Source organism: Malaya genurostris, chromosome 2, assembly GCF_030247185.1.
Source record: "Malaya genurostris strain Urasoe2022 chromosome 2, Malgen_1.1, whole genome shotgun sequence".
Lineage (NCBI taxonomy): Eukaryota > Metazoa > Arthropoda > Insecta > Diptera > Culicidae > Malaya > Malaya genurostris.
In genome coordinates, this window is record NC_080571.1 from 283,353,190 (window position 1) to 283,373,172 (window position 19,983).

Consider the following 19,983-nt stretch of genomic DNA (forward strand, 5'->3'; position numbering starts at 1 on the left):
AACAATAAGTTGTTTCAGCACTTGTACTGAACATTTCACTCAAACGTAAAATTGGGTATTGTCTCCTAATTTTCAATTGCTAAAAAAAATCATTATGCTAACAACTGTTATTCATAGGTGAGCTAGTAATATTTTTCTCGGTTTTTCACTACAATTCCCGACTTTTTCCCGGTTTTTCCCGGTGAAATAAAATTCCCGACTTTTTCCCGGTTTTCCCGATTTTCCCGGTCACTTGCCACCCTGAGTGATATATTTTAAGCGTGTAGATTACAATAACTGCGATACGAATGGTATTCGGATGGAACCAAGTCTGAATTATAAACCGGATAAGTCATCCATGATCGAGACCTTATCTACGTGAATTCGAATACCGTAGTTGTGTGGTCCAGATCAAGTCCTACAGTAGTAATCTGAAATTGTTCCAGTTCGTTCTAATACTTCCATACACTACAATCACAATGTTTTCCACCGATCAGTTACCAGAGTTGACTCGTATTCTTCACAATCCGACGATAACGTTTCCTGATGGTGTAGAACCGATATCCTTTAGAATGTAATACCGTGGACCAGTGCAAAATATGCTCACCTTCGACAGAAGTGAAGCTATTCTTCTTTGGTGGTTCATACATGTACATGATTGTGAATTCTTAACCTCACGATTGTGTAACACAGATAGTAAACGGATGCCTTCAGTTTTTCACCGATAGAGCATTGGCCGGCAACAACAACAACGAAAAAAAAAGCCAAAACAACTAAACAAACACACACGAAACAGCTGTTGAGCGGCGATCGAACGGATGTAAAATAATCCACTTTATTCTTCAATTGATATCAACCGTGAATCCAGCGGTATCTCAGCCCACAGACAGCGAACACAGAGCACAGACCGAACGGAGCGGCTAGATTGGACCGGCGGCTTCACGACAATTGCAAGGTCCCAGTACTGGCTATGCGCGTTCAATTCGGGTTCAATTTGTCGGCGCCGATGCACACGCGTGCAAGCGCTTTCAGCGTACGATCGTTACTGCGAGACTGTGCGAATGTTGCGCACTGTCACAGCAGTCCGTCCGTCCGTCCGTCCGATCTCCGTGCGCCATCAGCTTGACGAAGGGAGATAATTTCATTAAATTATATTAGGATGTTCTGCCAGTGGCCAGTGGCGGCTACCGCTCCGACGATGAACGGCTGGGGTTAAATATCTAGGGTAACCGGGTGTATTACTGTCGTTTCGTTTCGGTTTGTTCGAAAGCAATCGACTAAACGAATCATGCAATTATATTTTACTAGCACATTTCAGTTACAATACAAACTGAAATTTAAAAAAAAACACATTCATAGTTCGAAGATCAAACGTAACCGTTTTACCCTAACAATGGGGAAAAAATCGCAACAAGGTAGGTTGCAAAAGTGCAGACAGACAGAGACCACGATCGTAAACTCCAACACACATACACACATAGACACCAAGCTTTTTTTTTTCGCACCGAAAAGATCAAGATCGCTATCACTTACAATTGGAAGCTGGTTGTGCGAGAGAAAAAAACGCTAAATATGTATTAATAAAAATGGTATGCTGCACAGCACAGCCCGAAAGTGTAGATGACCAGCAAGGCAAGTTTGCTGACATAACGAGAGATTATTAAATATAACGAACAACACCGAAGTATGTCAGTCAGTAAGAAGTAACGAGCAGTTGCTACTAATGATAATAACCAGTTATCGGTTGCGAAGGTTCCCAAACCAAATAAGTCGATATGCAAATAAGAGAAAGCCTGTAAAGAACGAACAGAAGAATAATTTGAGCCCACAAAAGAAAGGACTAATTTGCCGACTGTCGACAGTGCACATTGAAATGAGACTACAATTTGTTGAAATATGAGCTGATAATAGACACACCAACAATGTTGAAGCTTTTGATAAGCATAATTTTAATTATACACGTTGGATCAAAATAGTGTTAAATATTGAATCATTTTCGGCTAAACTACTGTTTGAAAAAAGACGCTATTAAGTTTAGAGTACAGGAAATACGCAGCCCACCTGGGTTCGATTTCCAACCTCGCACATAAGGTCAGAAAGTTTTTCTGGTCCGAAGAGGTGAATGACCTTTAGGTTAAAACCTCTTTAACAAAAAAAAAGAAACAAAAAAAGTACAGGAAACAGTAAATTGTCAAACCCAGAAAGCCTGCAAGTAAAGTGACGATACCTCATCCGTAATGTTGGCAACAACTCAAAACATGCAATCCGAAATGTTGGCAGCCAGCATCTTGAGAATTATTCCAACTTTAAGTTAAAATTTGACAGTCTAGCCGTTATTTTTGGTCAAGTAGTAAAATTTAATTGATACTTCGGCTCATTGCAAAGTTTGACGAAGGAAAGTTATTAGGGTTTATTTTGAACTGAAAATAAAATGATATCAAGTGGTATACTAATTGCAATACAACGAACGTTAGAAGATCTTCGAGATAAACTTACTTCGTTTGAAAATGTATTGGAATTTTTTATTGGTGTACTTGCTTAGACTGAAAGTATAAAAAGAAATCACATAGAAGAAATTTTTACTAAAGGTCTGAAATTAGAACTTTTTCGCTAGATTTTTTTCAGTGTCGTAAATAACTATTGAGCAGGGTTATTTTTGACGATGACGAAATAACTGGTCGACTGTGAAGTTTTAACTAAAACTTAAAATAATTCGAGAGATGATTCACAGCCTTAGTGACACAAAATGGTTTTTTACCCAAAAATTGGGTAGAACCCTATCAAATTGATTGGTATGATGTCAGTTGAATGTATCGCTATATTTAAATGACATCCGTCGTACATCGGCTAACGTTTTCTTTCTACAACTACCCAATTTTTGGGTAGGTACGGTTTTTGCAAAATCGGGTACCAGTAAATATATTAAAAGGTTACTAATACACTACAAATTTTTTATACACGTATAACAGTTTTTCATATCAGTATACTGAGCCAAACAACCCCAAATATATAAAACATTTCTACATATGCGCTGTACGAAAAAAATGTTAATACGGCTTAAAATACTATTTTTTACTAATTCGAGAGAGAATACATTTTTTTATCCCTTTATGGGCTACTCTGGCCAAGGGTGGGGGTTACAAGGCTCCACACTTTCCATACTGGACGAGCTAGGCTATGATGCCCAAATGAACACCAGCAACGTAGGAAAAAACCTTCGTAACTCAAGCGACAGTTTTCTTTACGGTTGCCAATTTACGGGTATCTTCTATTGCAAGTTCACCAAAAAATGTGTCACTACGGCAGGAAATGTGCTTCACCCGATAACCAGTAAATCAGTGGGTCGTGCGTCGGTATCGTATCGGTATTTTGTCATCCTACCAACTGCTTCGGAGAATTTCGTATTGTATCCGCTTCGGTCATGTCTCTGCTTTCCTATAGTTTTTCATGTCTAAAGCGGTACATACAATTATTATTTTAATTATTTAGAAATGATATCGAAATGGTTGGTATACTAACACTAACTTTTCTAATCTTCTCTGATTGTTTCTATCTTTATCAATTTTTTTTGTATTTATTTTGCATCCCCATAGTGGGATATGAATAATGATTGATGAGTGAGTGTAGAATTAGTAAGGAACTGAGTGAAAGTAACGAATGTCATAGAAAATACAACGTAATCGAAAAGAGACATTGAACATGCAATCAAACTACTAGGTGTGCAGACTTTGGACGATGTTGTCCACGTTGTTTGAGGCTCCCAGAGTTTATAAAGAGGAGATAATTCCATTCCCCTTCCTGAGCCAAAGAACAGGGGAAACAGAAATATTGAGTTAATACACATTGTAATCTATGCACACATACATACCACCAATCATGTAAGATTTGGTTAGCAAATTTCATTTCTTCCACAGATCAGTGGGCAGTATTGGAACTGTCATAATCATTGCAATGTGCTGAGGACTATGAGCAGTTTTCTAGTCCTTTGAGAAATATATTTTGATTATTTTATTAATCGTTGTTCCGTCCTGAGAGTAATGGAGTTAGAGTAAGAAAGAAATTAGGTATTGTGGAAAAGGAAGCTAAAAAGTATTCTACAATCTCAACATTGCTGTCTGTTACAAAAATTACATGTATTTCGTATAGTATTTCTAGGTGTTATTGTATGAAAGGGTTCACGTGAACCGTACTATTCCAGAAACACACATCTTACACTTTTAGTTAAAAGGTGACTTCTATGTCAAAATTGAGAGTTTATTTACACCTGTCCGAACATGCAAGTTAACAACATCCGAACATCAAGTTAATCCAAATTGGTCACCAATTCCAGGCATAAGAATGCTTGAAACCACCTAATGACCTATTGTCTATTTCAAGCACTATTAGCCATATCCACTCCGTGATCGATCTAGAAAACAAAACAATTCTAGATTTTTACATTTATAAGCAAACGATAGATCTCGGTATGGTCTGACTGTGTCCAACTTCTTTACCTTGCAAGATATGTAAATTGACTCCCACCCCCATCCGCCAAGCGGGGGTATGCACCGTGTAGCTCATCAACCAAAGCCTAGGGTCTTCGAGAGAGAATACATTGCTAAATCAAAAATTCCTTTTGATATAAGTGTATATGAAACTTATGTAAAGCTCTAATAGTTAACGCAGAACGAAACGAATTCGTTGTAATGCTAATTCCAAAATTTCTCCAACATTTCCGAAGAAATGATTTTAGAAATAAATCCGCTTATTCAGGTTAATGATGATGATGATGATGATGATGATGATTTCCGATTCCAGTGGTATAAATACACTATAGCAAGCAGTTTTATTTTCAGAAAAGTTGAACACCACTTCATCACTTTTGAATGTGAAGACGATAAGTTTAATTCTAATTCAACACAGAACATAGAACGCTTTGTTATTTTGATTGTAGTATCAGAGAAAAACAACACTTAAAATATAGAAAAGTTGTCACCTTTAAGTAGGCATCATGTTCAATTAGTTTTGACATTTCAGATTTTGGTGCATGTAAAACGTAAACTATTAAACAATATTGAAATAGTAACATTTTCCGCCGCGAGATCGAGTAACTGTGATGTCTTTTTCGATTTGTATTGGATTCGCTGGAGTGATCAATATTGGTATATAATATATTTGGTACCAGCTACCTAATTTTTGCAAATACCATACCTACTCTTGATATTAATCCATTTTGTACTACTGATTAGCAACAAGTAAGCGTGTATATTTTTTCTGACAGGTCACTTGCACGTTTGGAACGATGCTGTTTGTTCCGAACGAACAACTTTCGTCACTCCACTTAGGGCATATTCAGTAGTGTTCTAGTTCTAGATGCATAATTTATGTCAGTTATAAAATTTGAATCTGGATTTTATAACAAAAAAACTGGCAGCCCCAGCAGTGTTTTACTCGTGTTTCAAATATACAATAAATAGAACGGAATCGTAGACCAGTTTTAAATTTGACAGAAGAACTGGTCGAATAAATGAAACTAGAACGGCTTGCTGGGGATAAGTTTGTTCCAGTATCTGTTCTATTATAGATCTTCCATATAGAACTTCTAGCTGCTGAATTTGCCCTTAGAGGCACTCTAGTCAAAACGTCATACTTGAATAAATATATTGGAATCGCAGCAGGCTGTGCGATGGATGCAACATTTTGTTGCTCTTCACGCTCTTTGAACATAACTCATGGTTTGAGTTGCGATTACTCAAATTCATAAACTGGCACAATATGTCAAAATTTGAGTATGGATTTGAGTAAAATTTACTCAGGCATTAGAGCAAGCGTTGAGTGAAAAAAATGCTTCTTTTAGTTCAGTGCGTTTTCATTTTTTGCAAGAATACGTCGTTTTTCATTGCCGTCTCTAGATCCGATTTTCGAAACCAGAAATCATCGATCATAGTTGTTTTCAATAGAAATTTTATGGTTGCATTTATGCTAAGTGAGACGTCTAACATAAAATATAATAAATATTACAATTATTCAATTTTGACTCCAAACCAGTCAAAAGGAAATGGTTTGGAATCGAATTTTTTGCACTTCCCATTTAAAAGAAAGAAGAATGACTTCAACTAGAAATCCTTGTATATAAACATTAACGAAGAATTTCTTTATTTTGAGTGCAGGGAACTCAAATTTTGAGTTAAGATCACTCCAATTTTGAAAACTGAGTAACTCCTAACTCTTCCCAACTATGGGTTTATAACCTCCTAACTTTTACTTCGGGTGAAGCACGAAGTTTTTAGTATAGTCTCTCTCTTTCGCGATTTTAGGTCGAAAGTTCATCCGACTTTCTCCCGAAATTCCATGGAAAATTTAGTGAGGGCACTGCAATGGTTACATCAGCCCATAGACCGGGCCAAACCGTACATTTATCAAAATGCACCGGTAACTTTTGAACGGCATGCGGATTATTTTTGCTCCAAATACGGCAATTTTGCTTGTTGATGTATCAATTCAATCACTGACGAGAATATTGCAGTAAAAAAACTGATCTTCGTACAATTGATTAAGCGACCAATTACTGAATTCACGGCGCCAAATTTTGTATGGCACCAAACTCAAATCTTTACGCAAAATTTTCCATAAAACCGATGTACAAAGTCCAACTTCTTGCGCACGGCGGCGAAGCGATCAATTGTCGTTTTCTTCGACTCTTCTCATTTTTTTCGATGGTTTGGTATCCAAAAGAGTGCATGTAGACCGAAATTTACTAATTATGTGCTTTATGGTTCTTCGAACGATTAAGTGCACCATACAATTCGCGAAGTACTCTATAAACTAATTTAATTGAACACTGATTTTGAAAAAAAATTTCACGATTTCCAAGCTTCTATTCTGGATTTAACCTATTCTTGATGATTTGCCAAACAATACAGAGTAGAAACGTTACTTTACACTGTCAAAATAACTTTCAGACAATAGAGTAATCCCTCTTGGGAAAACAAACCTCCTAAAACAGCACCCGTTACCTACTGAAAACGACCAGTACGGATAAAAATACATTGCCGGTGTCATGGTTAAAAAATCATGAAACATGCCATTCTCATGGGAGATGAGTTACTGTTCATGATGGTTTGTTGGTTTGTGCAATCATCGACTCATCAGTACTCAGTAGACAGTTCAAATTGAAATTGAGCTGCTAGGCGGAGATGGCAGTTCAATTTGAATTGCTAAATGTTCACATTCTGCGGCGGCCAATAATAAGTCGTCACTCGTTTACGCCTGAGACATCAGAAATAATATTGCACCTGTGCACCTATCTATCGCGTAAAGAATAAAAATTTCCCTATTTTTTTAAATGAAATTACCAAATAAACGACTAAATAGGATTTAGACAAAACAGTTGATACATTGCATTGACATATTCTAAGCAGTTGTTAAAAAATCATTTTAAATCACCAAACAAAGATCAATAGACCTCACGCGCGTCCTGATCCTTTATTATTTCCACTTTACTATTTTAATTATTTAATAAAATTAATAATTTGTTATATTGGTTGATCTGGGCAGCCGACTACCTAGAAAAATATTAATTCATTGTTTGAAATGTTAATATCAAGTGTATTTTTACTATGTATTCAATATAACGATATATGTTATCTCTGTTATTAACTTTGTAATATCAACGGATTTGCGCAATAGTTGATTTTTATCATTCAATTTATAATCCTGAAAGACAATCTATAACATGGAAGAAGAAAACATTCCAAATAAAACTTTTCTCCGAAGCTAGACGAAAATTGATAGGTTGAATGAAGAGATAATTTAGTAAGATAGAGTAATCAGGAATGAAACATTGAAAATATCTGATAACTGAAAGGAAAAAGAAACTCCTGCAATTGTCGCCTTTTACGACATGGAAGCAGGAACCCAGTGGATTTATTCTTGGTTAATTTTTTTCCGCCGGATTCCACACGGCATCTAGGCTGGTACTGTCCAGAGAGAGCTAATAGGTACTATCAATCTCCTAGTGGACCCCAGCCCTGGTGTGCAATATTATTAAAGTATTGCATAAATAGTACGAACTTTGCGTCTGCTTAGCGGTTTAAATTGTACGTTTAAAACGTGCTTTCGAAAATAAAAACAACGCATTTAAAATGTATTGTCTGTAGAGATTGTGTAAAAAAAAATGCAATTGATCCGATAACTAACACATGGGCTGAAAATTCCCAACACATAGATGGCGCTAGTTTGATTGCAGTCCCCTTTTTTCCAATTAATACGAATCTACAAAAGACAGCTGTTAAAATTTCATGATATTCTATTTATTAGTTTATGAGTTATTGTGCTCAGAGTGATTTTCAGAACAATAAACTAAAAACAATTTCGTGTTTAAATTTTACACTTCTTGATGGGGAAAAATGCCGTTCAAGCGAAGCAATGGCTTGAAAAGTGTTATGGAGACTCCGCTCCATCAGAAACAACAATAAAACGTTGGTTTGCTGACTTTCGACGTGGTCGTAGAGGCACCGATGATGCAGAACGCTGTGGACGTCCAAATGAGACGGTAATACCAGAAAACATAAAAAATCCCAAAATCGTTTTGAATAAGTAAAATGTGAAGTTGCGTGAGTTAGCTGACATCGTAAAGATATAAAAAAAGTGGTGACTTTATATTGCATGAGCATTTGACTATGAGAAAGCTCTGTTCAAAGTGGGTGCCGCGTTTGCTCACTGTTGATCAAAAAACGAGAACGTGTTGATGATTCGGAGCAGTGTTTGGCCATGTTTAAACGCAACAAACCGGGATTTTTGCGTCGATATGGGACAATGGATGAAACATGGATTCATCACTTCACACCGGAATTAAAACGATCGTCATCTGAGTGGACAGTAACTGGTGAACCTCGTCCAAAGCGAACCGAACCGAAAGCACAACCATCGGCTGGAAAGATTATGGCCTTGATATTTTGGAATGTGCGTGGTGTAATATTTATCGACGTGGTGTAATATTTATCTTGAGAAAGGAAATACAATTAACAGTGAATATTATATAGCGTCCAATAAGTGTTTGAAGGCTGAAATTGCAAAGAAACGATCGAATATGACAAAGAAAAAAAATTTGTTTCATCAAGACAACGCACCGTGTCACAAGTCAATCAAAACAATGGCAAAACTACATGCATTGAACTTCGAATTGTTCCCACGTCCACAGTATTCGCTAGACTTGGCTCCCATCGACTACTGGCTGTTCGCAGTCCTGAGAATAAATGCTCGACTTTGCCATTTCCTTTCTCAAGATAGTCAAACTATATCATGGCTAATCAGAGAATCTAACGAGATTCCCGGTTCCATGGTAATCATAATTATAGCATTTAGTCCAATAAGTCTAGTTTTAGAAATTTGAAACGAACAAGTTTTAAATCGATCGCAAACAGGTTCGGTGCGGGATTGCTTTTGATAATTGTATTTTTTTTAACAATATATTATATCTATAAAAATGACAAGATTTATCGATTGTTATGATTCTCTCACAAAATCAGATTTGTTGACTTGTGACGCAGGAGATAAACCAAATGAAAGCTTGAATTTTTGGACCACACATACAGTTTCCATTGAGTAACTTATCTCCATCATTGACATGTCTTTATTCGTTTGGAAATTTGGCCAATTCGAGCTTGAGCAAAAATTAAATCGCACCAAAACACGTTCAATTTTTTTTCTTCCAGAGCCCTGCCGAGCTTTGTTTCGTGTCTTACAATCTGCACTACAATTCAGAGGAATATTAATGATGCAGCCATCATAATCGATACAGAATGAATGAAGCAATGAAAGACGAATAAAACTTGAAAGTAAATTGTTTTACTAAAGAAAAAACTTTACCTGAATTTCCATCATTTATTCTATCCATTTTAGGCAACAGGCAGAGGAAGAGGTAAACAGATTTTAATCAATTTCAAACCACACTTGAAGAAAAACTGCCTACGCGACCCGCAGCGGCAGCCATCGCAACACTCTACGGTGGATGTTCCCAACGACAGGGGGGGGGCTTGCCTCAAAACCATCTCCGGTGACGAATGAAGCAGATAACCGCAAGTATTGCTCACAATTAATTGATGCGTGACAAAACCAAAACGTTTCGTGGTTTACCCGTGGAGACACAGTGTTAACGTTAAGGTTGCGCAATCGGGCCGACAAGTGTCGGCTGAGGTCGTGTGTGTGTAATCAATCCCACCGCACTCGAGATGAATTAATTTTGTCACCCAAATGGCAAGCTCTTCGACTGCCTAGCCTTATCTCACAGGCATAAAACTTTATTCGGCATGAGGCAAGTCCGGACAATGTTGCAAATATCGATCGTGTGACCAAATTTGATCATTTTATGTTAAATCAGAAAAAAATTGTTTCCAAAATAGTTCCGAAACGAAAAAAATATCTGCAATATTTTATCGAAAACATGTTTCTACTAGCTTTTTGATGGAGCGACCCATCAGAGGGATTCTCCATATTCAATTACAAATTTACAGATTTCTTTCCCGACGCTACCCATAAAGCCAGCCACTTTTCGATGGCTGAAACAACTCAATGCATCGTTTGCGCCAACAAGCAGATTGTCCAAATTTGGCAATTGAGTGTTCCACCCCGCAATCATACGACACCAGCAGCAGCCTGTTTTAGCGGTACAGGACGAAACCGAGTAAACATAAGAAACATATCACACAGAGCCCCTGCTTTCGGGGGGTGCGCACCAGGAGAGGAGCACCATTAACCTCGTCCGAGAATCGTTTGGCTTGACCGACCGGCGGCTTGCGATGTTTGCCGTTGGTGCACCCAGAACTGTTTGCCTGTTCGGATGCCTAGGTAGTATTTCGTACCCCTCCATCCCCCCACGAACAGCACATACAATCTCTCTGCAGTGCTGCAGTGACCTCAAAACTGGCGCTGCTGCTTGAAGTGTCGTGCGGACGCACGCCGTAAAAGCGAAATCCGCTGAATGCGCGCGAGTTGTAATGCCTTATAAGGAAGACACGCAGACCTCGGTTGGCTTTGCGCCGTCGATTTAATACCAAATAGAGGGTACCCAGTCACTCCGTCGGTTACCCTCCTCGTCTTTTCAGCACATCACACTCCTATGTTCCCCCCTCATGTCCTACAGCGTACGATCGATCGACCGGTGGCTGGGACTAGCCACAAGCACATAAGCGACATATTTGGGCCTACAGGTTGATCAAAGAAGGCTCGGACCACCTTCAACTGGCGAACACTGACATACCAGTAGAATGGCAAAAACTCACGATACGCTTGGAAATGTACTTAGAATTTCACTGGACACATGGCAAATTAAGAAGGAATTGGGTTCCTTGGGATTTCGTGATTGTTTTTGCGACTATTGCCTCGACTTATGAATCGAAAAAGTAATCGAAATGTTTCAATCAGTTAATATTTTCTCATTGATTCTCTAAATGAAAAGATGTCAAACTATTGAAAGGCCAATAACCAACCTTGTTCCGATACTTGTTTCATCGACTATTTCGGTAATTTCAAACACTGACGAAGGCCGTAAGTATTCGTTCATGGAGCCTAGTACTGTTAACTTTCAGTGGCGTGAAAAGTGATAGTGCACGAACTGAATTAGTTTCTGGATAAATTTCTGTGTACTTTCGGATACTGTCTCGTTTGAAATAAACGTTGAAAATTTGGTGAGAAGTACTAGGGTCCATGAACGAATACTTACGGCCTTCGTCAGTGTTTGAAATTACCGAAATAGTCGATGAAACAAGTATCGAAACAAGGTTGGTTATTGTACAAATGAACAACATTCAACTGAAATATAGAGGCTGGGGTCCACTAGGAGATTGATAGTACCTACTACAGGGTGGCAAGTGAATTAGCGATTTCAATTTCCCGGTTTATTCCCGGTTTTCCCGGTGCGCGAGACTAAAAATTCCCGGTTTTTCAACATGTCCAAAAAAACATCGAGAGTTGAGAAATAAGTATTTTTCGGGTATCTCCTTGAAACTACGATTAAAACTCTTATCCACAGCTGTTCCAAACGTTCATCTTCTGAACTAACAATACCATCCAGCCCAATGTATTCCATCTTTATTTTGTATTTTACTTCGCCAGTAACTTCGATAGGATTAAAACAGAAACATATCTGGCCAACGGTGATGAACGTGACCAGTCTTGCATTTCACGAAGGAATGAAGCATCAAAATTCGTGCAATTTTCTTGAAAAATCAACACAATTTATTTAAACTTCTTGCATTTTCCAATAATGCTCTTAAGCGCAACTTTCACATCATATTCGACGATTATTGGTGGTGTTTTGTAGTTTTTTTACAAATAAAATTAAAATAATTATTTTTCGAACTATCCAATCTATTTCAAGACTACCACTGAATCAGTCTTTAAAGGCTATCTGGAAAATCAGTCCTTCTTAAAAACTTATGCAAATTAGGAGTGTATTCTAGAAATGGGCAAAATCGTTCATTTCAAAGAACTGTTGAAAACTTATTTTATTGAACCGTTCTTTCGTTTTTCTGAAACTTTGTATGTTTTTTCGAAAATAATATGAGAGCTAGAAATAATATTTTGTACTAAACAGATTCAATAATAGTGAAGTCTTTTTGCATGTGTTCTACCAATAATCACTATCTTTTGTATACTTATTCAAATTTCGCGAAATTTTACCAAATTCCTCAAACCAGCAAACTATTCTATTGAGAAGAATAGAGAGCTATCATTCTTCAATAAAGAACTCCAGTTCACTCAATCTTCGAGGAGAACTAGTTCTTTTGGACCATATGCGGACTGCCCATCTCTAGTGTATTCCAAAACTTTTTTAGCCTGGTATAGTATAAGGTTAAAAATTAAAAATGAATGAACTAAAGCACAACACTCCTCCCGCAAACCCGATTCCTTCTAACAACCGGTGGCGTCTCGTGACAAAAATTACGGGTTGTGTACTGCTTATATCAGCCCGGGTTGGCGGTTCAATGCATAGAACACTGGTCTCACAATCCAGTTGTCGTATGTTCGAATCTCGACCTGGAAGGATTCTTAGTGTCAGTAGGATCGTAGCACTAGCCATGCAATGAAAGGCCAAATTCCACGGAAGGAATGTGTAATGCCAGGACTTTGCTTTTTGCACTGCTTATACGGTATGATATCAGAACCGTTTCGACTTTGCAACTGACACAGCAATTTGTTTTCAACTACCATAAGCATAAGCCACTGAAGCATCTCCTGAATGTGTGCATACAAGTTCTCACAGAGCCTATTTGACTAGTTGTGCACGAGGTGCACATAAGGACGAGAGGCCATTGCTAGCAACATATACGATATTCTTTCAGAGTTGGTTTTGGCGAGAGAACAAAATCCTTCTAGAATTCTTAAAATGTACGCTTCTTATTTTGGAAAAACAACAACAATCTATGCCTCTAGTGACTGAGATGATCTAAATTTGATTCTCCTATCATCGACACTGAACAGGCTCTTACGAAATCTGCGAAACCAATTTCAGCTGTCAAAGAAGGAAATCAAATACTCCTTGCAAATGGTAAATAAAATGAAAGTCGACAGCTCGATTTTGTGAATCCTATTGAAATCAATACCAAGATTACTAAACAAGTATTGTCACAATTTGACATTACTGAGGCAAATTTTGGTGAAATTGGGGAAATCATTGCCTGGCAACTAAAAACACGGCTCCTAAGAATTCTTTAAAAAAAATCAAACATGTCACCTGATGTTACTTTTACCATTATGCATACTTATTCTGAAATTCGAAGAAAACACTAGAAAAGGTCCTAAGTGCCAATGACAGTTCCTCTATCTTACACTTTGCATAGAAAAACGACTGAAACTATCAACTTTCGATCTGCTGTTAAAAAAATGTTGGAAAGGAATAATTGAAAGAGAAAATAAACAAAGAGAAACTGTCATTTAAACTTGGAATCTTTTCTAATATTTGTCGAGATTTAATAGAAATCCAGCAGAAGCATCCAAATTATCCTTATTTTTCATTATGAGCATTCATTTTGCTGTGATTGATGACAACTAAGAAAGCTCTTATTGATATAACATTGCAAAGGTGTTGGCTCGATTGAACCTGTGAGGGACAATATGAAGTTTCAAAACTTGTACTGAACTTCTACTTCAAATGGCCTTCATCTTTTCATTTGTTGTATCAGGAAAATCAAGATGCTAAAAATCGTTACTAAAATTAGTACTAGTAAATTTTTTTCCCGGATTTGCACTAAAATTTCCGACTTTTTCCCGGTTTTTTCCGGTAAAACCAAATTCCCGACTATTTCCCGGTTTTCCCGATTTTCCCGGTCACTTGCCACCCTGCTACTAGCTTTCTTCCGACAGTACCAGCCTAGATGCCGTGTGGAATCCGGCGGAAAAAAATGAACCAAGAATAGATCCACTGGGTTCCTGCTTCCATGTCGTAAAAGGCGACAATTGCAGGAGTTTCTTTTTCCTTTCAGTTATCAGATATTTTCAATGTTTCACTTCTGATTACTCTATTTTACTAAATTATCTCTTAATTCAACCTATCAATTTCCGTCTAACTTCGGAGAAAAGTTTTATTTGGAATGTTTTCTTCTTCCATGTTATTGATTGTCTTTCAGGATTATAAATTGAATGATAAAAATAAACTATTGCGCAAATCCGTTAATATTACAAAGTTAATAACAGAGATAACATATATCGGTATATTGAATACATAGTAAAAAAAACCCTTCTTAATCCACCTAGTGGTGTGATAATGCCTTTCTCTTCTTTCGTAACAGTCTCATGAAAATATATTTCATACTTTTACTAAATAATTTCGGATTCTAATTTTGACACCAATTGATTCAGATTGATTCAAGTAGTTCACAAAAGCATGCTTCAGTGTTTATGTCACACAGTCAACATCATTTTTCCAAACTTGACGTTTGCGTTGAATATTTATATGAGAAGAGTGATGATAATCTACAAAAACCCTTCATAGTCCACTTAGTGGAATTTTCATAGATCATGAAAAATCACGATAGGAGGGGGCAGGGGATGCCAGAAGTCTTAGAATTGCATGAAACGTCGAGATTTAGTGTAATCTCGAATTTTTTTTTTTTTGAAAATATCGATTTTCTGGGTCTTAGTAAAAATATCGAAATTTTTTTAAGTCTCAGAAAATCGATATTTAAACAAAAAAATTTTTATGAGATAACACTAAATCTCGACGTTTCATGCAATTTTAAGATTTTTGGCATCAAAAAAAATTTTCGATTTCAGAAATTTCATGTACGCCCTATGGTGCTTTTTCAAGATCGAGAATTTTCAAACCGTAACCGCCGGGCAGCACCCCTTACGCATGTCCGATTTAGCTAAAATTTTGCATGAGGACATTTTTCGAGGTGTTTAAATTTTTGAGCACTAGCGCTTTACGAAATTAGAGGTGATCCCAAAATAAGAGCGGTAAAAATCAACGTGTTTTGTCGGTTACGTATTTTATACCATCATATCTCTGGAACCAAAAGTCACAGCCATTTGATCTTCGAACTTGATCAATGGCCCGATAGTAGCTTTCAAACAAGCATAAGTTTGTTAAAATCGGTTCAGCCATCTCTGAGAAAATTGAGCGTGTTTAAATATCTTCTAAAAGTGCAAACCCACACACATACACACATACACACACATACATTTTCCGATCTCGTCGAACTGAGTCGAATGGTATATAACACTATGGGTCTCCGATGCTCCGTTCGAAAGTCGGTTTTTTCCAGCAATTCTAATACTTTTCTATCAGCCGCTATAACCAATCAATAATTAGAATAATAAAGCGGAAATAATGAAGAATCAAGACGCGCGTGAAATCTGTTGACCTTTGTTTGGTGATTTAAAATGATTTTATAACAACTGTTTAGAATATGTCAATGCAATGAATCAACTATTTTGTCTAAATCCTATTCACTCGTTTATTTTGTATCACGTAATTTCAATAAAAAAACCCTTCTTAATCCACCTAGTGGTGTGATAATGCCTTTCTCTTCTTTCATAACAGTCTCATGAAAATATGTTTCATACATTTATTAAATAATTTTAGACGCCAATTGATTCAGATTGACTCGAGTAGTTCACAAAAGCATGCTTCAGTGTTTATGTCACACAGTCAGCATCATTTTTCCAAACTAGTGCTTGACATTTGCGTTGCCTATTTGTATGAGAACAATGATGCTAATCTAAAAAAAGCCTTCTTAGTCCACTTAGTGAAATTTTCATATATCTTGAAAAATCACCATAGGGGGGAGTACATGAAATTTTCAAAATCGAAAAAAAAATTTTGATGCCAAAAGGCTTAGAATTGCATGAAACGTCGAGATTTAGTGTCATCTCGAAAAAAAATTTTTTGGAAAAAATCGACTTTTTGGGACTTAGAAAAAATATGAAAATTTTTCTAAGTCCCAGAAAGTTGATTTTTTCAAAAAAATTTTTTTTTGAGATGACACTAAATTTCGATGTTTTATGCAGTTTTAAGAGTTTTGGCATCAAAAAAAATTTTCGATTTTGGAAATTTCATGTACTCCCCCCTATGGTGCTTTTTCAAGATCGATAATTGTCAAACCTTTACCACCGGGCAGCACCCCTTAAGCATGTCCGATTTAGGTCAAATTTTGCATGAAGGCTTTTTTCGAGGTGCTTAAACTTTTGAGCACTAGAACTTTACGAAAATAGAGTTGATCCCAAAATTTTGGCACCCTTATATATACAAGAGCGGTAAAAATCAACGTGTTTTGTCGGTTACGTCACTTATACCATCATATATCTGGAACCAAAAGTCACAACCATTTGATCTTCGAACTTGATCAACGGCCCGACAGTAGCTTTCAAACGAGCCCAAGTTTGTTAAAATCGGATCAGCCATCTCTGAGAAAATTGAGCGCGTTCAAATACAACGCTTTTTGTCGATTACGTCACTTATACAATCATATCTCCGGAACCAAAAGTCACAGCCATTTGATCTTCGAACTTGATCAATGGCCCGCCAGTAGCTTTCAAACGAGTCCAAGTTTGTTCAAATCGGTTCAGCCATCTCTGAGAAAATTGAGCGCGTTCAAATACAACGCTTTTTGTCGGTTACGTCACTTATACAATCATATCTCCGGAACCAAAAGTCACAGCCATTTTATCTTCGAACTTGATCAATGCCCCGATAGTAGCTTTCAAACGAGCCTAAGTTTGTTAAAATCGGTTGAGCCATCTCTGAGAAAATTGAGCGCGTTCAAATATCTTCGAAAAGTGCACACACATACACACACACACACATACACACACACACACACATACACACACACACACACAGACATTTTCCGATCTCGTCGAGCTGAGTCGAATGGTATATAACACTATGGGTCTCCGAGGCTCCGTTCGAAAGTCGGTTTTTCCAGCAATTCTAATACCTTTCTATAGAGAAAGGCAAAAAGCCTTCTTAGTCCACTTAGTGAAATTTTCATATATCTTGAAAAATCACCATAGGGGGGAGTACATGAAATTTTCAAAATCGAAAAAAAAATTTTGATGCCAAAAGGCTTAGAATTGCATGAAACGTCGAGATTTAGTGTCATCTCGAAAAAAAATTTTTTGGAAAAAATCGACTTTTTGGGACTTAGAAAAAATATGAAAATTTTTCTAAGTCCCAGAAAGTTGATTTTTTCAAAAAAATGTTTTTTTGAGATGACACTAAATTTCGATGTTTTATGCAGTTTTAAGAGTTTTGGCATCAAAAAAAATTTTCGATTTTGGAAATTTCATGTACTCCCCCCTATGGTGCTTTTTCAAGATCGATAATTGTCAAACCTTTACCACCGGGCAGCACCCCTTAAGCATGTCCGATTTAGGTCAAATTTTGCATGAAGGCTTTTTTCGAGGTGCTTAAACTTTTGAGCACTAGAACTTTACGAAAATAGAGTTGATCCCAAAATTTTGGCACCCTTATATATACAAGAGCGGTAAAAATCAACGTGTTTTGTCGGTTACGTCACTTATACCATCATATATCTGGAACCAAAAGTCACAACCATTTGATCTTCGAACTTGATCAACGGCCCGACAGTAGCTTTCAAACGAGCCCAAGTTTGTTAAAATCGGATCAGCCATCTCTGAGAAAATTGAGCGCGTTCAAATACAACGCTTTTTGTCGATTACGTCACTTATACAATCATATCTCCGGAACCAAAAGTCACAGCCATTTGATCTTCGAACTTGATCAATGGCCCGCCAGTAGCTTTCAAACGAGTCCAAGTTTGTTCAAATCGGTTCAGCCATCTCTGAGAAAATTGAGCGCGTTCAAATACAACGCTTTTTGTCGGTTACGTCACTTATACAATCATATCTCCGGAACCAAAAGTCACAGCCATTTTATCTTCGAACTTGATCAATGCCCCGATAGTAGCTTTCAAACGAGCCTAAGTTTGTTAAAATCGGTTGAGCCATCTCTGAGAAAATTGAGCGCGTTCAAATATCTTCGAAAAGTGCACACACATACACACACACACACACATACACACACACACATACACACACACACACACACACACAGACATTTTCCGATCTCGTCGAGCTGAGTCGAATGGTATATAACACTATGGGTCTCCGAGGCTCCGTTCGAAAGTCGGTTTTTCCAGCAATTCTAATACCTTTCTATAGAGAAAGGCAAAAATAGGGAAGTTTTTATTCTTTACGCGATAGTATTGCAAGTTTTTCTTCAGTTTCCTCGAATAAGAGCTGTGAATCAAGACTTCCCCGGAACTTCAATATAGGATATTATTGAAACGTTCACTCGGAAAGTCATTGAGTTTAGTGGTGGTCGCTCAAGCTCAAATGAACAACATTCAACTGGAAGATGCAAAAGTGAACATTGATTTGTTTCTCCCATTATTCGGCAACAGAAGAGTACTTTTTTTTAAACTTCGAATGTTACGCATAATACAACATTCCCATAGCTAGTCTAGATTAATTTCGAATTAAAGTATTCAAAATGGCTTTTAGTGACAAAATCTACAGACACAAAAAGTTTGACTGAACTCAGACAGGGCCAACATTTGTTTGAGTTCGAGGCACGAAATTCGTCTTTAATACACTATTTTCAAATGGAATTATTGATTACAGGGTCCGGCACTCGAAGTGTAACCAACTTCAGACCGCTCGCGCAGCTGACGCACGGGCATCAGCTCTCTAGAAATTTGCTAAATGACAGTTCGGAGTTGTATTGTTTACAAGCGCAAGAAAGCATTTTGCCAAAAGTGAACGCGAAAAAAATCAGTGATGGAGAGAGCGAAGGAGTTGCTTCGTTTGGCCGAAAGCGGTCAATTTCCGAACATTGTATTTTCTGACGAGAAATTTTTTCCAATTGAGCAATTCGTAAACTCTCAAAACGATAGGGTTTACTTGACCGACCGTTCATACGAGAATTTGAGTCATCGATTGGCCACCAGGAGGCAGCACCCGCTACAGATAATGGTTTGGGCCGCTGTAACCGCAGGTGGGCGCTCTCCAATCGTTTTCATCGAGCCTGGCGTCAAGGTAAATGCGACATATTATCGGGAAAGTTTTCTGGAGGTTGTTTTGAAGCCGTGGGCAGACAAACATTTCGGTGGCAGACCATGGACGTTTCAGCAGGACTCGGCACCGTCTCACAAAGCTCGAGTGAACCAATACTGGCTGAAAAACAACGTTCCGAACTTCATCACGTCCACACAATGGCTCTCGAATTCACCAGATGCGAATCCAATGGATTATTCTCTTTGGGCCATTTTGGAGAGCAAAGTCCGAACTAAAAGATACACCAGTCTCGAGGCGCTGAAAAAAGTTATTGTCCGCGAGTGGGCCAAAATACCTGCAAGTCACATCCGGCCAAACGAAGCAACTCCTTCGCTCTCTCAAGTCATCAAGTCAAGGCAAAAGGTGGTCATATCGAGCAAAGTGAATTGATTCTGAATTTTGTATTATTTTTACACATTTTGTACTTTGAATTAAGTAAAAGTAATT

At 37.5% G+C, this 19,983-nt stretch overlaps 1 protein-coding gene across 3 annotated transcripts in view; it reads right to left on the reverse strand.

Annotated features, from left to right (window-relative positions):
• Nucleotides 1-19,983, reverse strand: part of LOC131430341 (myosin-2 essential light chain) — a 66,472-nt gene that overhangs the window by 9,085 nt on the left and 37,404 nt on the right. The window contains exon 1 of one of the 3 annotated variants that reach the window (XM_058595239.1): nucleotides 9,829-9,953. The exons of 1 other annotated variant lie outside the window; for it this stretch is intronic. In XM_058595239.1, the coding sequence (XP_058451222.1) occupies nucleotides 9,829-9,856 (28 nt within the window). In that variant the 5' untranslated portion in view covers nucleotides 9,857-9,953. Of the gene's footprint in view, nucleotides 1-586; nucleotides 1,037-9,828; nucleotides 9,954-19,983 lie in introns of those variants that run through there. One more of the 3 variants, XM_058595237.1, reaches the window with a different exon arrangement.